We start from the raw sequence: 22,895 nt of genomic DNA on the forward strand, positions 1-22,895 counted from the left end.
TTGATGTTGTAGAGAGTATTTGAATGATACGCTACTAAGAAAACTGCATATGCTTTCCTCTCTCAGGTCTCCTATGTTAAAGCCATTGACATCTGGATGGCTGTATGCCTGCTGTTTGTGTTCTCAGCCCTTCTAGAGTATGCTGCTGTTAACTTTGTGTCTCGGCAGCACAAAGAACTACTCAGGTTCAGAAGAAAAAGGAGGCACCACAAGGTAAGCAATATACAAGTCAAGACAAGTATTGTACGTTGAGCACAGCTGAAAGAGATGGGTTGCAACACAAGGTCACCTGGTCAAAGGGGATACTGGGATCACTGCATTGAGCAGATGTAGTCTTAGCGTGCCAGCTATAGGATGAACAGTATAATGTTTGAAGAGAGATCTGCTTTTCACAAGCTGCTGCTGTTGTTGCTGTTGCTGCTGCTGCTGCTGCTGACCAGTATTTGGAAGCCAGAGTGAAATAAATCACTTGAGTATAGAATCAGTCAATATGTTCACATATTTACAGACATCCATCACTCCTCTTCAAATATGAAACTTCTCACTGAGGTCAGTAGATATCTTTTAAAGCTGTTCACTCTATAAAGGATAAAACACCTTTAATGGCTGAGAATATGCAGTCTTGGGCACAGAGGAAGTTGGGTGATAAAAAGCAAGTTTCAGAAGATAAAGCCAGTTCAGTTGCTTGCTCTCCCAATTGATCAAAATAATTTTAATTTTGCCAATTCAAGAATCTATCTCTGAAATGGAAGTTCTCTCATTCATGTGTATGCATTGCTCCACGTACAATGACATCATTTATGGTTCATGCTGCTTGTTTCCTTGGGTGAGAGGCAAGGACACTTGTCAAGTCACATCACTGATGAGCCACTTCCATATATCCTAAAGGTAGGTGAAACTTACTATCTCACAGATCAAATGTCCTGTTACATTAATTTTTTTCCATTATATTAATCTGACTTAAATAGATTTTGTCAATGACTGACTTCAAGCTGAGCAAGATGAATTTAGAAAGCTTTTCCTCTCTCTGCCACTTCTGGTCAGAAATGCTGAAGTTTTTTTATGATGGCAAATAGTATTTAAGAGACACATGTACTAAGTGTGATGTTCTGCAAGGTGTTGCAGTAAAATCCTAATCTAGTTTTTTTTTCTTTTTTGCCAATCCAAGCATAATAAAATAGGGAGCTGTGAGGTTTTCTTAGTGTAACCAAGGCTGATAGAAAATATTTCACAGGAGAAATGGGGAAAGTATATATTTTTATTCTTCCCAATTCTCCTTAAATCTTTTCTCTCCTTGTTTTAAAGGATCAAGCATTAGTTGATGGGAAAAACATAGGAAAGCCCAGGAAACTTTCTATTCAGTAAAAATTTATGGAGTGACATTTCATGGCAGACATCTTTTCCCTCTCAAGGGTATTCCTGTAAATTGCTGGGGACTTTCTCCCTCCCCCTTAGATAAGCCACTTCCTTTCTTCTCTCAACCATCATCAGGTGATACCTCCACATCTCAAATGTACATTCAGATCTGTGGGCTCCAAAACTGATAATTCTCACCAATAACTACAACTTCAACTTTAAGGGTTGAAGACCACAAATCTAGAAGGTGTCAAAATTAGAAAAAGTTTGTAGTCTTGAAGAATGCTTAGGAGGATTGTGAAGATATAGACACTAGTAATTGCTGTTTGACCAGCCCCAGAGGTGAAAAAACCTCCATTATGTTAGCATTCTATTAGAAGAAATCATTTGAATAAAACTGTAACTTAATGTTGGAACAGGAGTAGATTCTGTTTGATTCAAATGTGATTACTCAATAAACGTGCCTAGAAAATATGTTACAGAATAAGTAGAAGAAACCATTTACAAAGAAACTTTAGGTTGTCGTCCTAAATCGATTTGCCACCATCACTGCATTATCCAGTTCACGATTTGTAACTTGACTGTTATGTGCTAGACCAGGGCTATCAAACTCCCGGCCTCTATCATGCACTGGCCACGCCCATGCCCGGTTTAGCAAAGGGGGAAAAAGTCCCAATACAGCATGTGACAATGGTGTGACGATGTGAGTTTGACACACCTGTGCTAGACAATAACACAGGCATACACAAAATGGGTGCTCTTTAGATCTGTGAGTCATACTGTTTGCTGAGAGAAGCGATTCATGAAGGTAAATTTAAACAAATAAAAATCATATCTACGTGAGGAAGAAAGGACTGTATTAAAGACTTCTTCTCTCCAAGTTATGTTCATGGAACTCCAATCTGTATATAACAATGACCAGATCAGGGAAAGAGGTGGCTAGAAGGCTGAGTTGACCATCTGCAATCTGCTGCCATCCTGCATAATTCAATACCCAACTTCCAAAATTCATATTAGGACAACATCTTTATTAACCACCCCAAACACGTTTTTAACCAGCAAAAAAAGAATGATTGGCAAGGAAGATTTTTACAATGGACAATTACAGTTCCATTTAAGAACTCTAATATTTAACAATATATTGAGGTCTTCTCCCTTTTTATTTTAGGAACTTTCTGGAAGCTAATCCTGGAGAAACATATTGGCTCACTAGCAGGCTATTAACAAGAGCTCATTAGCTGAGGCTGTCAGGGCCAAGTCACTGCTGCTCCATAGAAAAAGCCCTCCATCTTGAATCAGCATAAATGCTGACAGTGGAAAAACAGGCAAGAAGTCACCGAATGGACCACTGGATGGTTTTATTTCCTTTGCAGAACATCACAAGTGGAGCTTAGAAAGTTGAGGGGTAATTACTTGTTACAGTGGATTGTAGTGATAAATTCCCCACTGAGATTGCCCCATAGTCTCAATCCAGAAGCTCAGTCCTGAGCTCCCTTGAGTTTATACTTGTCAAGCCAGTGACAGTCTGGCTCTGGCACAATTAAAATGTAGATTTCCAACCAACCCAGATCATACATTTCTTCTTTTGTGTTACTGCCACCTGCTGGCAAAAGCAGAGGATTTTATTTTAGTATTTAGTATTTATTTGATTTTTCAATTGCTTACAAGATACAGGTATAAGAATAAACATAGTTTTGAATACGTGAGATTGATACTTATAAGAAAAATAAAAAGAAACAATAGGACAGGGATGGTAGGCACGATTAGTGCGCTTATGCATGCCCCATGCAGGCCTCTTAGGAAGGGGATGAGGTCATTAGTAGACAGTCTAAGGTTCAAGTTTTGGGGGTTTAGGGAAGAAGCCACAGAGTCAGGTAGAGTATTCCAGACGTTGACCACTCTGTTGTTGAAGTCGTATTTCCTGCAATCAAGTTTGGTGCGATTAACCTTGAGTTTGTATCTATTGTTTGCTCTTGTGTTGTTATGGTTGAAGCTAAAGTATTCATTGACAGGTAGGACATTGCAATGTATTATTTTATATACTATACTTAGATCGGACCGAAGGCGGCATTGTTCTAAGTTTTCTAGGTCTAGAGTTTCAAGTCTGGTAGCATAAGGTATTCTGCAATGAGTAGAGGAGCAGAGAACTCTTCTTGTGAAATATTTCTGGACTTTTTCAATTGTGTTAATATCAGATACATGATATGGGTTCCAGACTAATGAGCTGTATTCAAGTATAGGTCTAGCAAAAGTTTTGTATGCTCTAGTTAGTAGTGTGATATTACAGAGAAGGATTAGATTAACAACTCTTAATGCCTTTTTGGCTATGTAGTTACAGTGGGCTCTAGCACTTAGATCATTAGACATGAGTACTCCAAGGTCCTTGACAAAGTTTAGATCCTCAACAAGGTCTTGATTATTTAGCTTGTATTTTATTTTCTGATATATATTTTTTGCCAATATGTAAGAAAGCACTTATTTGTTGAGATTTGAAGTTGTCATTTGATTGACCATTCTGATACATAGTCAAGGTCTTTTTGGAGGGCAGTAGTATTGTCTGTGGTGTTGAATAGCTTTACATCATCAGCGAAGAGAACACAGTTGCTCTTAATATGATCACAGAGGTCATTTATGTACAGTATGAAGAGAGTTGGTCCTAAAACACTGCCTCGGGGAACACCACTGTTGACTGGTACAGAATTTGATAGGACACTCCCAGTTTTGACCATTTGTTGTCTGTTTGACAGGAATGCTTCTATCTAGTAATGTAGGTGTCCAGAGATACCATAAGATTTTAGTTTTAGGAGTAGTTTGTCGTGAACCACTGAATCAAAGGCTTTACAGAAGTCTGTGTAGATTGCTTTGCCCTGATCGAGTTGTGTAGTCCATATGTTTTTGCAGTATAAGAGTTGCAGATTACGGGATAGTTTTTTTCTGAAACCAAATTGTTTATTAGAGAGTAGGTTGTTTGTCTCTAAGTGGAGGATAATGGATTGATTAATAATTGATTCCATGACTTTACAGGTGGTGCAGCATAAGGAGATTGGTCTGTAATTTTCAACTAGGCTGTGGTCTCCATTTTTGAAGATGGGGATGACCGTGGCTTGTGACCATAGTTTTGGCAAGGAGCTGGTCCTGAAAGGTTTTTCAAAGATTATGCTTAGAGGTTTGGCTATGGCAGTGGATAGCTTTTATAAGAAGTAGACACATATTCCGTCTGGTCCAATAGATAGAGATGGTTTTAGATTGCACAATGCTTTTTCAACAATGTCTTCTGTAAAATCGATATGTATTAGATCATTGTAGTTGTCTGTGGTTCGACTAGGAAGTACTGGGCTTGATCCATTGCTGTTTACAAATACTGAGCCAAAGAATGTGTTAAAGGGGTTTGCTTTGATGGTGTCGTCATTGCAGTCTTTGCCATTAGGTCCTTTCAGGGGTGGGATGGACCTTGAGTCTTTTAGTTTGTTGTTCACAAAATTGTAGAAAGCAAGGGTGGAATTTGTGCGTAGAAGGTTTTCCTCTTGTTTAATGTGATAATTAGTATATTCAGTTTTTATCTGGTGGCATAGATTTTTGTATCGGCTTTTGAAGTTGGCAACTGACCAGATTTGTGTTTTTGCCAAAGTGATCTCTTTTTGGATTGAAGCTTCCTTATTGTTATGGGTAATCTGTTTTTTCTGGTTTTTGTTATTGGTACATATAGTTTGATGGGTCTTTTGATTTCTAGTAAGAATATGTTGTAATGGTCTTCAACAGTTGTTGAGGTAATTCCCTGTTAGGAGACTGAGCGCATACAGGGAGCGTATTGAGAGTGATGTTTGAATAATACACACACAGCACACAGATACACTGTACAGTAAATGTAGGTTTTTACTTTCGATAACGTTTAAGCAAAGTTCAAACAAGCAGTCCAAAGTCATTCACAGGTAAAATCAGGCAGTTTTTCAGTCCAGGGATAATCCAATAACAAAGTCCAGTGTCAAAAACAGTTCAGTTACAGACTTACATCAAATCCAGGAATAACAGTCATTAGAAGGAACGGCAAAACTCTCCAACAGAAGGAAACAGAGACTCACTTAGACGTCTTCTGAGACTAAGACTAAAGACTAAACAACCCAGGTTTCTGGCTCCATCTTATGGCCGTTTGAGAAACCACACCCAATGACAGTTTTGTGTTTTCTTAAAGATACAGTATTAAAATGTCTATCCTGGTTTATAGATTTCGAACCCAAATAGCTGTTAGGTGACTTACATTCCTAACAACAGTATTGCATCCAGTGAATAGAAACTGCCAATCAAGGGAAGGTAGATTGTTGATTATAAGGTCATAGTTGCCTTTTTTGAAGTTATAATTGGGGATTTTGTCGTTGTGATGATTTTTGTGTGGACGTATGTTGAGACAAAAGCCAATCATGTTGTGGTCACTGTTGGAAAAGGGTTCTTTAATTTGTATTCAAACTGTTACAGAAGATGAGATCAAGGTAGTTGTTAAGCTTAGTATTGTTGGTTACTAGTCCCAGATTTGTTACAGCATTGTAGAAGGGTTCAGTTGTACATTCGTTTAGGGTCCAGTTAATATGAGGTAGATTGAAGTCACCAAGAAAGATAAAAGCACGTGGGCAGGATGCTGCCCATGTTAGTAGTTTATTTAGCTTGTTTACATGTTCAATGTCAAAATCAGGGGCTCTGTAACATAGTAAGAACCGAAATGGAATATTTAAGGTCAGTTCACAGATAATGGTCTCAGGAAGAGCAAGCTCTTGGGTAACTTGGATGTTTTTTAGATGTAGGGACTTTTTATAGAAGATAGCAGCACCACCTACTTTACGGATTTCATGATAGGATCAGTAAACATGATAGTCTCTTACTGAGGTAATGGAGTCAGGGAGAGATGTGTTGAGCCATGTTTCACAGACAAATATGATGTCAAATTTAGCCGTATTTAGTAAGAGGAGAAATTCAGGTATTTTATTTATAAGGCTTCTTGCATTGAGTAGCTTGCATTTAAGGCCAGTTGTAGCTTGAATTGAGGTAGTTGGGGGCGTGTGTGCCTAGTCTTGGGTGATGGTGGATTGGTTTTATTTTAAATGGTATGAAGGTGAGGAAGTGCCAAGTCCCATCCCCTCCCTTTTCTTAACTCCCCACTTCATTTTTTTCAGTATGTGGTAATTTTCACCACCTCATCTCCCTCATAAATTAAAATGGCAAAAGTCACTCCATAATTTGATAACCCACATTTTTCTGTGTCACTGTAATCTAAATATGGCCATTTAATAAATTGGAATATTTCTTCCTAGACTGATAACAAAATTGAAGAAATAATAGTTGGATGAACTCCTGACTTCCTTTTACCCTAAACTTGATTAAGGAGTACATACATAGTATCCTTGTATGGAAATAGTTCAAAGGAATATATATATTATAGAGTTATTAAAGTACTTAAAAGTTTCCCAGAATTGTGTGGGGTTCAGGAGGATAGGATTCCTGCTATAATTTTTCTTTTACTCAGTTTCTCAGTATCTATTCTTGTTTTCCACCAGTTCCCTAAGAAGAGAAATAGTAGAACAATAAAAGCATACCTAGAAACAGGGAATACTACTTTAAATATTAAAAAATATTATTTCTTTTCCCTAGTACTTGAAGGTTCAGTTCCATTATTATTAACCAATAGGGTTAGGGAGAATACAAAACATGGTAGAAAATGTTACTGATAACATTTTCTTCCAATATAATCAGAGGCAGCAAACAGAGAGCATGCATAGAACCGGTTCTATGTCTGCTGCTGTTCTGGCCCACCCACCTGCCCGGGCTTTTACCTGACCTTTATTTCCTGCTTTTTCAACCGCAGCTACTTTGCGTGACACAGCTGCAGTTGAAAAAGCAGGAAAATGGGGCTTTTCCCACCGTTGCGCACTTGCACGCAGCACTGCTCAGCTGTCCGGGCAGCTCAGCAGGTCGTAAAGTGCATTCGCGCACGTGACGTAGAGCAACAGAACCTGTAGTTATACCGGTCAGATCCCATCCCTGAATATAATGGAAACAAGACTTTGAAAAGCACCAAAAATATTAGATGTCCAAGAGAATATTTCAGAAAAGCTTTTGTATCACCCAGTACGGGACAACTGCAGAATCTTAACTTTTGTTACTGCATAACAAATTACTTTTTTTTAATTTGGGGGTGTCAAATGTCCATGTCCCAGTATTTGACTGTTTCTCCAATAGCAGTTTGAATCCCATTTTTCAGACATTTGCCAATTGAAACAAATGAATGAAAATATCAGCCATGGTTCCTTGAGTTAGGTTGATGTGAAGTTGTATAAAGGGAAAGAATGGGTAGATTAAAAAAAGAGGTTGGTTGGCTCTTGGGAGTGCTAGCACCAGAAGGAACTGGAAGCCCACAAGATATTGTTAGGGACTCACAAACCTGTCTGCTTCCAAGACAACTGACAAGTTTTTTTTTCAGGTAAGCCCCATGCCTTGCAGCTAATGCTATATTATTCAAAGCTTCATACAGCATTATTTGTTCAAACTACCAATGTGTTCTGAACAACATTCATACATCTTTGCTGTAAATGTGTGGCTGTACAACTCATCCATAGTATGCAATATGAAAAGTGAGGCCATTCTTAAAAGATATTCTACAAAGAAAAGCTTGAAAAGAGCCGTATATAGAAGTCTGACTGTATGGCTCAGAAGTAAAGTCCAGAAGAAATAAGAAATCAGAACACTTTTTATTCTGAAATACCCTAGAGTTACAATTTGGAAAAATTGTATTTCATCCAGGAATGTCGATATGTATATATTCCACATGTAGTTATTGCTATTTGAACACCCCCAAAATAGAAGCTTATATCTAAGGCAAGAATTGCTGGAGTTGTTCAGTATTCTGTATTAAGCATCCTTCCAGTGCCCAATTCAAACCCACTGGGTTTTTTTTTTTATTTTGATTTAGCAAATAGTTTCTTCCCAGCAACTCTACCCATGAAACAAAAACAATGCCTTACTCTTGAGTCTCTTTGGCGATTTGCAAAAATTGCAGAAATCCACAAATGGTTTTTATACTTAAGAAAATCATTACTAAAAGGAAGAAAAGAACTAAATCTGCTATCTAACAAGTAATCTTCATTATCTGTACTTCATTAAAACCTTGAATGGTCCAGAATTGTTCTGATTGTTTGGACTAAATACAGTCTCTCTTACTCATTCCCAGCTTCTGATCTGGTTCTATTTACATGTTTATTCTCCTATAGTAGTTATTGTTTACCTGACAGCCTAGGAATTATTATGAGTGTGTGTGGTTTTTCTTGAATCAGTATTTAGTGAGGTATCTCCACCTTCCTTCCCACATACATCCTCGCAGAACTCCTCTGATTACAATTCACTGAATTTAAGGCTTGGAAGCCTTTGGAGTACCACCTGTAGTCCCCAGATTTCCTCTCAATATGCAGCTGAATGTCAATTGGGAAGGTGTCACAAAAATGCTTTTCCAAAAGGCGACTGGGCTTTCTTCATTCTTTTTTTCTTTTGTTTCTCATCCAAGAACCTTCAGTTCAGAATTGAAAACTTTGAAAATATTTCACTTCTCATCCAAAAAACCTTCAGTTCTGAACTGAAGGTTCTTAGTTGAGGAACAAAACATTTTCAAAGAACGCCCCCTCCCTCAAAAAAAAAAAAAGTCTAGTTGCTTTTTAGAAAAGCACCTCTGGGATAACCATGACCTGGATGATGGAGAGTATCTATAGACAACTGGGGTTATTACTCAAAAACAGTGGCACTGTTTCTTGTTTTGAGGTGGAAAAGAGGAATTTTTAAAAAGGTGGTGTAGCAACTAAAATATTCTTGATTGATTAAGTACTGTCAAGTCAGTGTTAACTCTTGATGATTAAAAATAGATTTTTTTTTCTTCCCAGCCTGGCCCTTCAGCTCTTCTAGAAGTATACCAATTGTCACTGTTATTGGGTCCATTCGCTTTGCTGCTAGTTATCTTCCTCTTCTTCTCTCTTTCCACTTTCCTGGACTTTTCCAGGCAGAATAAACTGAATTCCATTCTGAAAAAATAAAGGAATGCCCACCTATGGACACTTCCCACCAAAACCCAGGGAAAAGTTCAAATCCCAGCTCTGCTTCCATGCATGATCCTGCCCATCTTTTCTCTTAATTGCAAATCCTGGGGCCTTTGCCTCAGGCCTTTGCTTCCTAACTTTAAAAAAGCATATTCACTAGCTGCTCCAAAAGTGCCTCGCCCAGTTTTAGGTTTATGGAAAACAACATGGAAAAAGAAACCCCAAAGAACATCCTGAAGGGCGGGAGTACCTTTTCACTATTAAACAAATCCCTCGTATGGATATCTTTTAAACAATGAGCCTTTTTTGCTTAAAGTCCATGCAACTCTATAGCAGGATTGATGAGATGACTTTGACTGGAAGAGTTCCATGGAGCCCCCTCCTTCTGGGCAAGCCAAATGTAAAGAAGGTCTGGATGGGGAGGAGGAGGGGCAGAAGCAAAACAGGGGATATCCGGTTAAGGAAATAGAAGGATTTGTGTGCCAAAGGGATCCCCTGATTTGCCTCTGTGCATTGAACTGCACCCATCTATAAGGCTGCTCTCTCCAAGGAAGGGTTGCCCTTCACAACCAAAGCATTGATGCATATCCCCAATTCCTGGCAGCGAGCCTTATAGCCAGGGTGCATTGCCTATATCTTATTTTTAAGTAGAGCCCTATGTTTAATATATTTCAGGAGGATGACACTGGAGAAGGCAGGTTCAATTTTTCCGCTTATGGGATGGGACCCGCCTGCCTGCAAGCCAAGGATGGCATCTCAGTCAAAGGAGCCAACAACAACAATACCGCCAACCCAGTGCCGCCCCCTTCCAAGTCTCCCGAGGAGATGCGCAAGCTTTTCATTCAGCGAGCCAAGAAAATAGACAAGATCTCGCGGATTGCCTTCCCCATGGCTTTCCTCATCTTCAACATTTTCTACTGGATCATCTACAAGATTGTCCGAAGGGAAGATGTACACAAGCCATGAGTGGGAGGCGTTTGTATGCACAGTTCCAATGGGATAGATGAGTGTGACGAAGGCAAGCTAAATGGTTACTCTATACACACCATGTGCAATAGCAATGCAGTGATGCATGAATTTAAGAATGTGGCAATATCTATTTTAAAAAAAAAAGTGGGTGACTTTTAAAAATATTATACAAACTGAGGGATACTAGGGTGGGTGGGCAACGGGATGAAAGCTTTCAAACAAAAACCTTGAGGTGGGGAGAGTATAAGAAAGGCAAGCTATTTTACAGTGCAACAAGATTTAGGATTGCTATAGCAGCAGTCCAAGCAGTGTAATATATTAAATATATATTCATGCTTAACTATAATGCAAAAACAGAAGAAGAAGAAAAAAAAACAAAACCTTTTTTAGCCTATTAACAGCTTAGATTCTAAAGCCAATGGAATGATTCGTGATTCCATGTGCGAAGAGGATTGCAATCACGCTTCCACCAAACTCTTGCTCTGTAAGGCCATACCAATTCCAAGCAAGCACCCAGCGGAAAAGGGAAAATAGCAAAGAGAGAGAGAAAGCAGACAATGGTGAACTGATCCCATGCTGCTCACGTAGAGTTTGAAGATGGAATGAGTTGTCTTGAGGGATTTTAAAAAGATCAAACTCCACTGGAAGGGTCTGAAAAGTGCTGCATATTGAAAGGCAGTCACTTTACAACTAAAGAAAACCCCTTTCTTTGGAAAATGGTGCAAAGAAGAATGTTAAAAATCACTCCATGGAAACCGTCTAAAATTATGATCTGTACTGTAGTCTCTTTTGGAAAAAGATGGGGAAAAAAATTAGAAGAAAAAAAAGTGTAAAATGTTGGCTGTTGAATTGCTAAGGGCAAAGGGGTGTCTTTCAAACATAAATGCCCAATCACAACTCATTCCTATTGACTTATGTTGGGATTTTCCTAAGATCACTATCATGGTACAAGGCTTCAAAAATATGTGTAATTTCTTCAAGTGACAATAACACAAAAGAAGTAGCGACTATGAGTATTAAGGCTTTAAACATAAACCCACATAGAGAAAATATTTCTGCACGTCAGGCAAGAGGAAGAAATTATATGAGTGTATGTAAATAAATAAATAAATAAAAACCAGAAAATTAATTTTAATTAGAAAATCTGGGAAGGGGGATGGGACAGAACAATATATATATATATATAGTGATAGATAGAAAAGATAACCATTATTTTCTGACATTTCATAGCATAAGTAATATTCAAGTGGGATTGCTAGCCCAACTATATTTTTGTAATTCTCTTCGGTGCTGCAATGAGCTTTCATGGCTAGGGAGACACACATGAGATTTTTCTGAACTCCCCTGCAATTTGGCAGTTGTGGGTGTTCTCTGCTCCCTACTGATCCGATTAATGCAAATTGCAGAGGAGGTGAAACAGTCATCAAAGTTTACATGAACTGGGGAACTGACAAGCTCCGCAGGAAAAGTTGAAACTGGTGTTGAAGCCCTCAATAGTAGCAGTATGCTTCACCTTCCAGGTGGGGATGGATGAGCAGAAACAGAAAGTGTGTGTGTGTGTGTGTGTGTGTGTGTCTGTCTGTCTGTCTGTCTGTCTGTCTGTCTGTCTGTCTGAGTGTGTCTTGTCTGTCTGTGTGTATAAGTGGCATATATATGAATATGTATAAGTAATTTCCCAATATTTGCACTTTAGAAAGTTGTTGTTTAAAAGGGAGATTGAGAGTCAACATGTAGAAAGACAATCAGCCCATATTCAAATACTAGAACATCATAACCAGATCAGCACATTACTGTTTCCCAGGTTAAGGAACTGAACAACATATAACTTATGTAAGCAATGCCACTGTTTTTCCATAGCCCAATAAAGTGAGGGCATCATAGATACACACATAGAGATAGGTTTATTCATCTCTAGACCTACATGCACCTTTAAACCTATATTTATTTGCTTGGACTATAACTATATATATATATGGCACTTTTAAGCACTGATTTATATGCCTAGACATATATATGGTTCAATTAAAATGTACATTATAAATTATTTTATGTTTTTGCTAAAGAAAACCTCAGTTAAATCTAATGTGTGTCACAGATGTCATAATTGTGGAGGTATTAGAGAAATATTGGGTAAAGATTTTCACAAAATATTTGATTTAATTGATTTACAGTGCCAAGCATTTCCAGAACTGGGGCATTCTTAATCAAGCAAATAAATGCTAGATTTTAACAGTATAATCTCGGCCAAACAATCTATGGGTTTTGAAAGAAATTATGAGCTCCAAGGGCACCAAGAATAAATTATTCTAATTTAAAAATTATCTCTCTATATTATATACCTGAACTTCCAGCCAACTTATGGAGGCATACTTATCAAAGTTCCGATAAGCTCCATTTAATTAGCCTTCCCTAACCTGCTGATATAATATCTGTTGCTTTCTAAAATCCTCAGGCATTAGCCAAATTGACTAGGATATTGAGATTTGCAGTTCTAACCAAAAAAAAAGGCTGTTTGTAAAAAAAAAATTGATACTTTCTAGTCAGGACTAATGCAAGTAGACAGGAGAAAGATTCAGAAAGTTTAAACAAATTTCACTTGAAGCTTTACCTTTGGGTCAATAGCCTTTGAGGCTCCAATAGCTATATCAATGCCTTCCAATCCAAGCCGTTTACACTTAAGATTTCTTTACCAACCCTCAAGCACAGTGTAATATAGATGCCCAAATAGCCTGAAGCCCATACATAATAGTCAGAATATCAAAATTGTTGAATAAAATAGAATGCTGTTCTATAGGGTTAGAAACAACACCAAGTAATTCTCCCTTATATTTCAGGCTTCATCCTAGAAATAAGTTTTTTTACTCTAGTCAAGAAGAAAATCATCTTTTCTAAACCACCACACCACCCCCTTTCTGTTTTGATGTATCAATTTTAAATCCCAGTAAATTTCCCATAAAGTTACATTGGTTGGAAAGATTCACTAATTCCACTTATTAATGTTCAGCATAGCTAATAAATCCATCTACCCATAGGCACACAAATATATTGACTGCAATCTTCCATTCTAGTTAACTTGGGTGTAGTCTTTAAACATTACTTTCCTAAATTTAGGAAATAAAATGTGTTGTCTGGGAATTACAGTGTTTATCCTGAAAATCTCTTCTCTTTAAGACTGGTTGGTTGGTTGAGGTTATGCACTACCAAGCACTTTGTACATTCTTAAAAGATTTTTCATTCTTTTTTTCTGCACAAGGCACAAAATATGCCAAGAAAAACCCATTGGCACCTTTTTAGTCCCAAACCACAAAAGCTTGGTAAAACCAATTTAGAACATTAACAGCTGAGGTTTAGATTGCTGAAACTTTGGGTGGGGAGGGGAGGCATGATTTGGGAATGATCATTTTAAAATGTCTGTGGTCTATGTCCTCTTAAAAGTGGATGGAGATAAACTATAAAGCAGGGGTGTTAAACTGGTGGGATGCAGGCCGGATACATCACCCGCAAGCCATGCCCACCTCAGCTCCGCAAAGGCAAAAGACATCGTGATACTTCACAATATGTCATGTGACACAATCGAGTTTGACACCCATGCAGTAAAGGAATGCTATAGCATTAGCAGACTTTTGTCCTTATTAGTCCTTCAACTGGGAGATTTCCTTTTTTTTTCATTTGCAACCTTTCTAAGAAAGCTTGCATACAGGTGGACATACATATTGACCCCTTTGGAATTTAAAGCATTGTAGTTCCAATCCAAAGTCTATAATTTGTGCCTTGTCTCAGTCTGGCAGCTGCCACTGAGTTAAGCTGAAGCAGACTTGTACTTGTTTAATGCTACAGAGCAAATGGAGGAATTCTCCTACCTGCCCTGTATGGCAAGAGGAGCACACTAAACAGATATTCTGTTCCTCCTCTTCCCCTCCTACTCCACCATAACCCATCTCTATTTCCTTCCTTCCTTCCTTCCTTCCTTCCTTCCTTCCTTCCTTCCTTCCTTCCTTCCTTCCTTCCTTCCTTCCATCCATCCATCCATCCATCCATCCATGGGCTTCGGATTCACTTTGGAGTGGTTATTACAAACCAAGATCCCTTAAACAATGGCTTGCATGCTCTAAATTCAGACTAGCCAGAGTAGGTTTTGATTCCTCACAGTGATTTCTGTATCTGGAGGAAGGAAAGTGCCATACCTGAATGATAGCTTCAGAAGAGATCTATGATGTAATCTAACTTGAACCGTTGCCCTTTTCGATGAAACCAAAATTGCAAATTTTCCATATTTATACAGAAGCCCCCTAAAGATCTGGAGAAAGCCAGTAGGGAAGGCTCTGCTACAATATCCACATATCTGAAGGGAACCAAGTTTCTTTCAAGTAACTCCTGGTGACTTCATGAATATGATCATGCTGTTTTCTTGATAGTATTACAGAAGTGATTTTTTAAGTGTTATGTTACAATGTTATAGAATGTTCTTTCTGGAGCGTTTTTGAATTCTAACCAAAGCCATAGCTTCCAAGATGAATTAGGTGCCTCAAATGGCTCATGGTTTTAGTAAAAAGCACCATGCCCAAGTATTGTTTTAATTATTAGGAACAAATTGTTATCTGGGACTGAATAGTGTTTGAAAGTGAATGTTCATCACTCTATTGACTGACAGTTAGTTTGACCTATAAAACTTGCTTGACTATCTGCGGAATTGTCTTTGCCAGCAGAGTCAGCCTGCCTTGTGTGCTCAATCATAAATGATAATCTGGGACACCTTTGAGGAAGAAAGGCTCAAAGGTAGACTTTTTCAGTGGTGGTCCAAAAGGCCCCACATTTGTAGAATTTAGGAAGCAGGTAAAACATGGTTGTTTTGCTGGCTTGAGGATCTGGGAGTATGCTACTTTCCGTATTTGTTTCTTTTATTAACTGCTTTTATGGCCATTTTACAAAGAGCTACTAGACACATATGAAATGTATGCAAATTTATGTAAAAATTAGTATCCTCTGTCATCACTCCACTACAATGAAAACTGTACAGTAGTCTAATCTATTGAAAGATGTTGTATACATTTTGGGGCAGTATCGCTCCAAAATTATTGAGATCAGATACCCATCTACATTCCAGAAATGGTAGCTTTGGATCTGGGGAAAGAAAGTGAGGCTGACTAAAACATACTATTTAGTTTTTAATGAAAGAGGTTCAGTCAGGATCAAGATTGTCAATCTCCTATATTTGCCAACTTTGTTATTTAGAATTGCAACTCTAGGTAGCTCACTTTGGAATTGGAGAAGAAGGAGAAGTTAATCCTTGGATAAGTGGTTAGACTATGTAAGAACAGAGGAATGAGGATAGGATGTGCAGAGTATACCAAAAAGGCTTTGAGGACTTGAAATAATTTGTTATTATTTGGTCAAGGAAAAGTGAGTTTGGTTCCTTTCAAAGAATTTGGGATCACAGTATCTTGACATAAGGACAATTATGATATATTGTTTTTCCTGAAAAACATTAGCTTTAGTTTTAACAAGTAGCCTTCTCCATGCTAGATGCTACCCGGCAGAGTTATTGCATGCAAAATAACAGTAGAATGCATTCAGTATTTTCAGATTAAAATTCAGACAGATTATGTCAAAGGCTGGGTACAAACATCTTTAGATTTTTCAAAACTTATACTGATTCAAAGTAGCAAAGGTTTTGAAGCAAGATTCTAAATAATCTAGATAATTGCATTAATAACCAGAAGCTACTGTAAATCGGCTACAGAAAGACTTTTGCCAGCATCAATAGTTAAGAAATAGTAATTTATCCCATTTCTACTTGAAAACCTTCAAGCTGGAAAAAAGCAACAATCTTTCTGCTTTTGTTCTTGATATTTTTTCTCTGTCTGCCTCATTTTTAAGAGGTGGGGAATGAATGAAAGAAAGAAAGAAAGAAAGAAAGAAAGAAAGAAAGAAAGAAAGAAAGAAAGAAAGAAAGAAAGAAAGAAAGAAAGAGGAAGGGAAGGGAAGGGAAGTTAAATGAACTGAATTTCTGGTGTCCTAGCTAGCTTCCCAATAGCACTCTCAGTGGGGAAGCCAGTAGAAAGTTGGATGTCATCCTTGTTCCTGCTGCTTTTTTGCCCATCCATGATAATTCTGATTCTCATTTAGGTAAGGAAATATCTCTGAAACAATGACCCAATTGGGCATGACTTGTATATATGTTTACTTTATCTTCTACTATTTTTTATGATGTGTGACCTTCAGAGTAAGTTTTTGTGGCACAGATCAACAGCTGTCTTTCTTGAGAGATCTGACTGGGATGGGCTAATCTAAGCAGAGAAAAGCAGTCCTTCAGATAGCCCAGCCCTGTGCCATGAAAGGGTTAAAAATTAATGTCCATTTCCAACTATCCAGATTTGAGAGTCAGAGACTCCTATTTTCTTTTACCCTTTGGGTTTTCTCATGACAAAGGGTAGAAAACACATGTTAGATATAAGCAACCACTGCAACATAAGGTGCTTATTTTTATGAGACCACACATTTAGTACATAAATCTGATACATAACTGATTGGCCAACACTCCAAGCTTAGATAAATCATTTGGATCATCTTAGCCTATTATCATTTATGTCCCAGATTGATCAAGTTAGCTAAAGACATTTTTACCTCCAACAAAATTTAAAAGGCAGAGCACAGAGGCTCAACACTTGAATGCAATCATTCTTTGTTAGCCAATTGATTTTTTTTGTCTTCCTTTACAGCTTGTTCTGTCCTTTTTGTAAAAGAATGTCGAGCAACTTCCTAAAGAACAAGGAGACCAACTTGTTCTATTTGTTAGAAAGAGAGACAAGGTTAATAGAAAGGAATTGATAACTGGAACCTGTTTTATTATGAAGCTGGGAATGATAAGATTTACATTCCTGAGTGTTTCAAAGGCATCAAATTTGAGGTCAGACAGGATCCCTATAAATGATTTATGCCATCTTCTGGAATCATCCAACCATTGTTAAACCAATATAGCAATAATAAGGGCAGGTGTTATGTCACCTCAACAATGGCTTAATGGTACAATCACGGGGATGGGAGAGGAGGAGACACACAGTTGGTACAGCTGGTCTGAGACTTGTCATAATTTGTTATTAAATCATTCATTTTTATTCTCCTTTATTGGATTTGCTTCAATCCTATCTCTATGGAAACTTTGGAACATTATGCTACCAGAATTACAATTTAACAGCATCTTACAGTGTGACATACTTACAGGAAAAATAGCAAAGATGGTATATTCCAGGGCTGTCAAACTCACACCATCTGGACTGGATGAATCATCACATCTGGTTTAGCGAAGGGGGAAAAGTCATCATGACGATGCCATGACGACAAGAATTTGACACCTCTGCTATATTTTATATCTCAGATGTGCACTTAAATATTCTTCATACAATTATTTGAGACTCAGATATGTCTATTAAAAAGCCCTATGTCAGGATTCTGGCAGTTACTCCAATTAAATCATGAGCCTCGAGCCATACTCCCAAAACTAAAAAAGATTTATTTGAAGGTAACATTCTACGTCCGGCATTTACCTGGGCGTAGCCAACTCTGAGATAAGTAATTCACTGTCACCCTTGATCCTGCTTTTCCTCCCACCCCTCTGGGTATATCATCCAACGAAAAACATCCATAGACAAGAATCATCAATCATGCTCTCCAATTAGATTTTTATGCGGCAGAAGCTTCAGTCATCTAATCAGTGCTTGAAGAATATATGAATGGAATGTACTTTCTATTCCACACTGCCGTCTGCTCTTTGAAACTTCCTTCCCCCTTCTTTCTATTGTCAACTATAAAATGTGTATACAAAATGTTTTATGAATTGGCACCCTATTTATTTGGATCCTTCTTTTACATCAAATTGACACTTTGGAGATGCAACAACCTTAGAGGGTATTTCATTGCATCCATAGCAGAGACCCAACATTTTGACAGCAAACAAAAAGAATTTAGGTGGAACAGTGAAAGTCTTTTATCTTTTGTCTGCTAAATTAAAAAAAAAACAGACCATATTTCTGCAAAATAACATCAATGTCTATAATGTGCAATCAAAGTCACAGTAATGCCATGTGTGTCAATATATCATTGTGCAGCTCTCTCTCTCATACACCCCAACAATCACATACCCCTGACCCCTCTTCCAGATGTTCATATTAGTATTTATATACAAGATTTATATGGCACCCATTTTGTAGAATACAACTCTGGGTGGCTTATAACAATAATAAAACTATATGATACTACATTTAATTAACACATTGTCAATAATTGCCCTTGCAATTGAAAAGAAAGTTAAGGTGATGCTGTGTTAGCTTTTTATGGAGGCCTTGTTAATATGCTTCCTTAAAGGAATGGAATAGAATCGTGCATTATTCTGTCAGATCAGCACATCTCTGGTGCTGATGCCTGAAGAAAAGTAGTTAACCAAATAGTTGAGAAAAAGCTGTTGTTTCTAAAAGTGTCTTAGCAGAACGTGACAGACAAATCTCTTCCTCTATCAAATATTGCACTATACTCTATTTGGTTATCCATGGTTCTCAGTAAAAAAAAAAAAAAATCCTCATTTTAAGGCAACATGAGACCAAAATTTAGACAATCCATATTCAAGCCAGTCAATGTTTCTCAACAATAATGCTTATTTTAGAAAAAAAAAATTCATATGATGTTTCCTGGAAATTTAAAGAGTCCACAGTACTTTTTTTTAAGCACTAGAGGACTATACAATTGATATGTGAATAAGCAAACATTTGGAGAAAACTGGGCTAGTTTTCTCAGGAGAAACACAGTTTGTTCTAACCCACAGACTTTCCTTGCAGCTTGGTATTATGCACATGATTCAAATCTTGTTAAAAGTGATGAGTTGCCCTTGGCTTGGTTAGCAAAGTTCAACATATCATGCAAAGATAGGACTCTAGTGTCACTGTGACAGGACAAGTTGTCCCAATGGACTTGGAATGATACAGTGGTCTCAAGATTAAAGGCTTTTTTTCCCCTGTAAATCAAAATCAGGCTCAGTGTCACATAGACAATGAGAGGCAGAAAGGATGTGAAAGAGTGAAATGGTGGATTAAAGAAGACCACATTTTTGAAGAACAGACAGAAACTTGATGAAGGTGCTGCAATCTAAGAGGGCCCTTCTCTTTCTAGGACAGAAGAGAAGCCAGGAGATGTAAAAGCACAGAAACAAGCTGCATGAGAGAGTGGAGGGAGGGCATGAAACATTTTTAAGACATCATCTCATTTACAGACTGAATATAAGTATAGTTTGTTAAGCAAGGATCACAGTAAATATTAAATATAGTGTAAATAGGGAAAATAGATGTGTGGCTGGAAAATTCCTGCCCTCTTTCCCCACCTTTTCATAACCATGCACCTAGAACAGAGGTCAGCAACCTGTGGCTCTGGAGCTGCATGTGGCTCTTTCATCCCTCTGCTGCAGTTCCCTGTCGCTGATTGGTTCCACAATTGATAAGGCTTTCGGTTAGGACAGGTAGAGGAAAAAGGATGGCACACTAGGAGGAGACTCTTATGGTGGGGAAACCAGACTTCCAGTCAGCTCCAGAATTGAACTGGAGGCTTTCGATTAGGACCTTTGTGGCCCTTTGAATATTTAAGGTTGCTGATCCCTGACCTAGAAGCATCAAATAACAGAACTATTCATAAATGAAAATTAATCAGGACTTCTTCCTTTGGTTTCTTCTGGAAAGGAAAAAAAACTGGGTCTCATTTCTCCATGTCACATTTAACTTGTCTAGCCAAAAATATGTCATTATAATGGCAAAAGAAATAACCATGAAGAATAGGAACCATTCCCATCTTCTACACACATATAATTTATCTACTTACATAATCAGATGCTGTCTTTGGTGTGTGTATATCTGTCAGTCCTTCAAGGTAGACTAGGAGAGGAAACCAAAGTCATGCAAGCTAATACTATTTTCAATATAAGGTTATAGTAATAGAACCTTGCAAGTCTGAATGTGCTTCTCTCTTCCTTCTCTTTATGTTCATGAGAAGTAGGGAAGTTTGAGTATCTGAGATGCTTATTTGGGTTCAGCTCAGAGGTGGTATTCAGCAGGTTCTGACCAGTTCTAGAGAACCGGTAGCGGAAATTTTGAGTAGTTTGGAGAACCAACAAATATCACCTCTGACTGGAGATTTTACAGTATCCTTTCCCCTGCCACGCCCACCAAGCCATGCCCACAGAACCAGTAGTAAAAAAAATTCAATCCCACCACTGGTTCCGCTTCAGCCTCATATTTCTTTTATCTGACCATTGTCTTGGTTGTGGCTCTTCCAGAAGAGGATTGGCATTATTTCAGTAATGAATTTATTAAATGTACAGGACAAAAAACTAAACTAGAGACTTGTCCTCTTGGAGTGTAATTGAAAATAGTCACGAGAAGAATAAAGAAAATTTTCAAGGCCAATAATTTTTCTTCTTTTTCCCAAGCAAATGATTTCTTTAATATAAATCATTATACAGCTTGGTGATTTAATTTCACCTGCTTTTTATTTTTTAAATGCTAACTTCATTTTTAATGAATTATTAGTACAACTGAACATCACCATCTATTTTTTTTATCTGTATCCTGAATTACCATAATAACAACATAATGAAATGTAACATAAATATCTTTCATGTTAGTAAATCAACATGTGTTCAGGATATACATGTTAATCCAAAGGTTAACAGTTAGAAAATGCTATTTATAGATACCGAAATAATACATTTTACCTGTTATACACAAGGAAAAAAATCAAAACCCTTTCCTATAATTATTTTAATGCTATTCCACTGTTTGCTGTTTAATAAATTATTAAATATATAATCAATGATTATATTCTATGTCATCTCCATTCAATTATTGAGTCTGGTTATCATGAAAATTAATCTTCCTTTTTCCTTATTTAAATATATGCTGAATCATCTGTATACTGTCCCAAGTATTTAAATTAAAAGACTTTATATGCAGTAATTAGTAAGTTACATATTTGTTCCTGATGCTTTAAATTTATTTATTTTTAATATGCGTTTCAGCATTATGAGAACAACCATAAAAAGCATTTCATGCAATATTTATCAATAGATTCATATTCTCCCATTTTAAAAAAGAATTAGTACCAGATATATAATTTATTCTTGGTTGAATATAAAGGCAGCATTGGTCCATTTTTATTGAATATCATGCATTGATGCATTCCATATTTCTATACAAGGCTGTTCCATTCATTACTAAGCCTACATTTTACTAGATCTTCTGTATCCAATAGGATATTATACATTTTTAATTGTAAGTATTTTTCCTATGTTCATTGTGATATCTTCTTTTCCAATTACAAGTAATGCCTTATTCCGTTTTTTTAATTTTTTTTCTTATGTAGACGATAATATTGGTATCGATAAGACATGTTGGTATTGGATTTCCTTGCTACTTAAACTTCTCTCTGAAATGTCTCCTACAAAAACTGTCCTGTTTTTTCTTTATGAAGAATCCAATCATGTGCTTAAATGGCTTTCTTCAGATTTAGCTCTCTCTTTCAACAAGGTGGCTGTTAGCAACCCAAAGGAATTTATTTGGAATAGTTAATTCATACATTCTATATCTTCATATTTTTGATTTTTTAGTTTTCATTTGAGAAGTTCATTAAAGGATCCTTAAACATTAAACATTCATTCAATGTATCAGACTCTAGCCTGCTACAAATCAGCCTCCTTTAGATTAAAACATATACTGAATTAGCCCAGTGGATATTCTAGAGATTGAACGTGGATGGCAATAAGCTGGTATAAATCTCATCAGAAAGGATTCTCTCTATGTATATTTTCTAATGACAATTCAATCAGGTTTGAGTTACCAGTTGAAAATAAATTGATTCCTTTACTTATTTGACTGGAAGTAACTACCAATGGATTTAGCGAGACTTAGTTTGCAATTAACAAGCATAGGGTTGCACTTGTCAGGAGGCTTATGGCTTGATTTATATTTAAATATGTATATTCTGCAATACATTCAGGTCAGGAAACAGCATGTAATACTTATTATGTTCAGTTATGGGCTAGAAAAGCTTTCTGGAGAATATTCATTTCTCCAGAAACCTTTTCCAGCCCTTCTTTTGAAACAACCATTGAGGCAACAAAACAAGTCTTCACTTTAAAACCCACTATCATAGGTCTCCACATAGAAGGTTTGTTGTAACATTCTGTTGCAAACTCTGCCTTTTGCATATTTGTATGCAACTTTGCAATGCTAGTATGAAAAGGCAGAACTTATGTTTTCATGGCACATATTTCATAATTTTGATATTATCTTGGCTCCCTGTGAATGACTCCATTTTTAGAATAGTACCAAAACACAAACTTCTTCAGTTATTACTTCTTAGGAAATTTATGAAAGATATAATAATCAAACATTTTAAGCTTCCATTTCCAGATTTTGAAAAACTGATTTATTTGTCTATATTTTCTCTTTTAAATTGTAATTGTTGGCA

General features: G+C 37.1%; 2 protein-coding genes across 2 annotated transcripts in view; one reads left to right on the forward strand and one right to left on the reverse strand.

Moving 5' to 3' along the window:
* GLRA1 (glycine receptor alpha 1) overlaps positions 1 to 10,563 on the forward strand; it is a 51,788-nt gene extending 41,225 nt beyond the window's left edge. Inside the window, exons 8-9 of the mRNA XM_026696139.2 lie at positions 67 to 213; positions 10,074 to 10,563. Of these exons, the coding sequence (XP_026551924.2) occupies positions 67 to 213; positions 10,074 to 10,388 (462 nt within the window). The 3' untranslated portion in view covers positions 10,389 to 10,563. The remainder of the gene's footprint in view (positions 1 to 66; positions 214 to 10,073) is intronic.
* The window catches only part of LOC148126908 (uncharacterized), a 262,825-nt gene that overhangs the window by 188,605 nt on the left and 51,325 nt on the right, over positions 1 to 22,895 (reverse strand). The gene's annotated exons all lie outside the window — the stretch shown is intronic.

The sequence above is a fragment of the Pseudonaja textilis genome, chromosome 2 (assembly GCF_049901715.1).
Source record: "Pseudonaja textilis isolate UNSWEBS1 chromosome 2, rPseTex1.2, whole genome shotgun sequence".
NCBI lineage: Eukaryota > Metazoa > Chordata > Lepidosauria > Squamata > Elapidae > Pseudonaja > Pseudonaja textilis.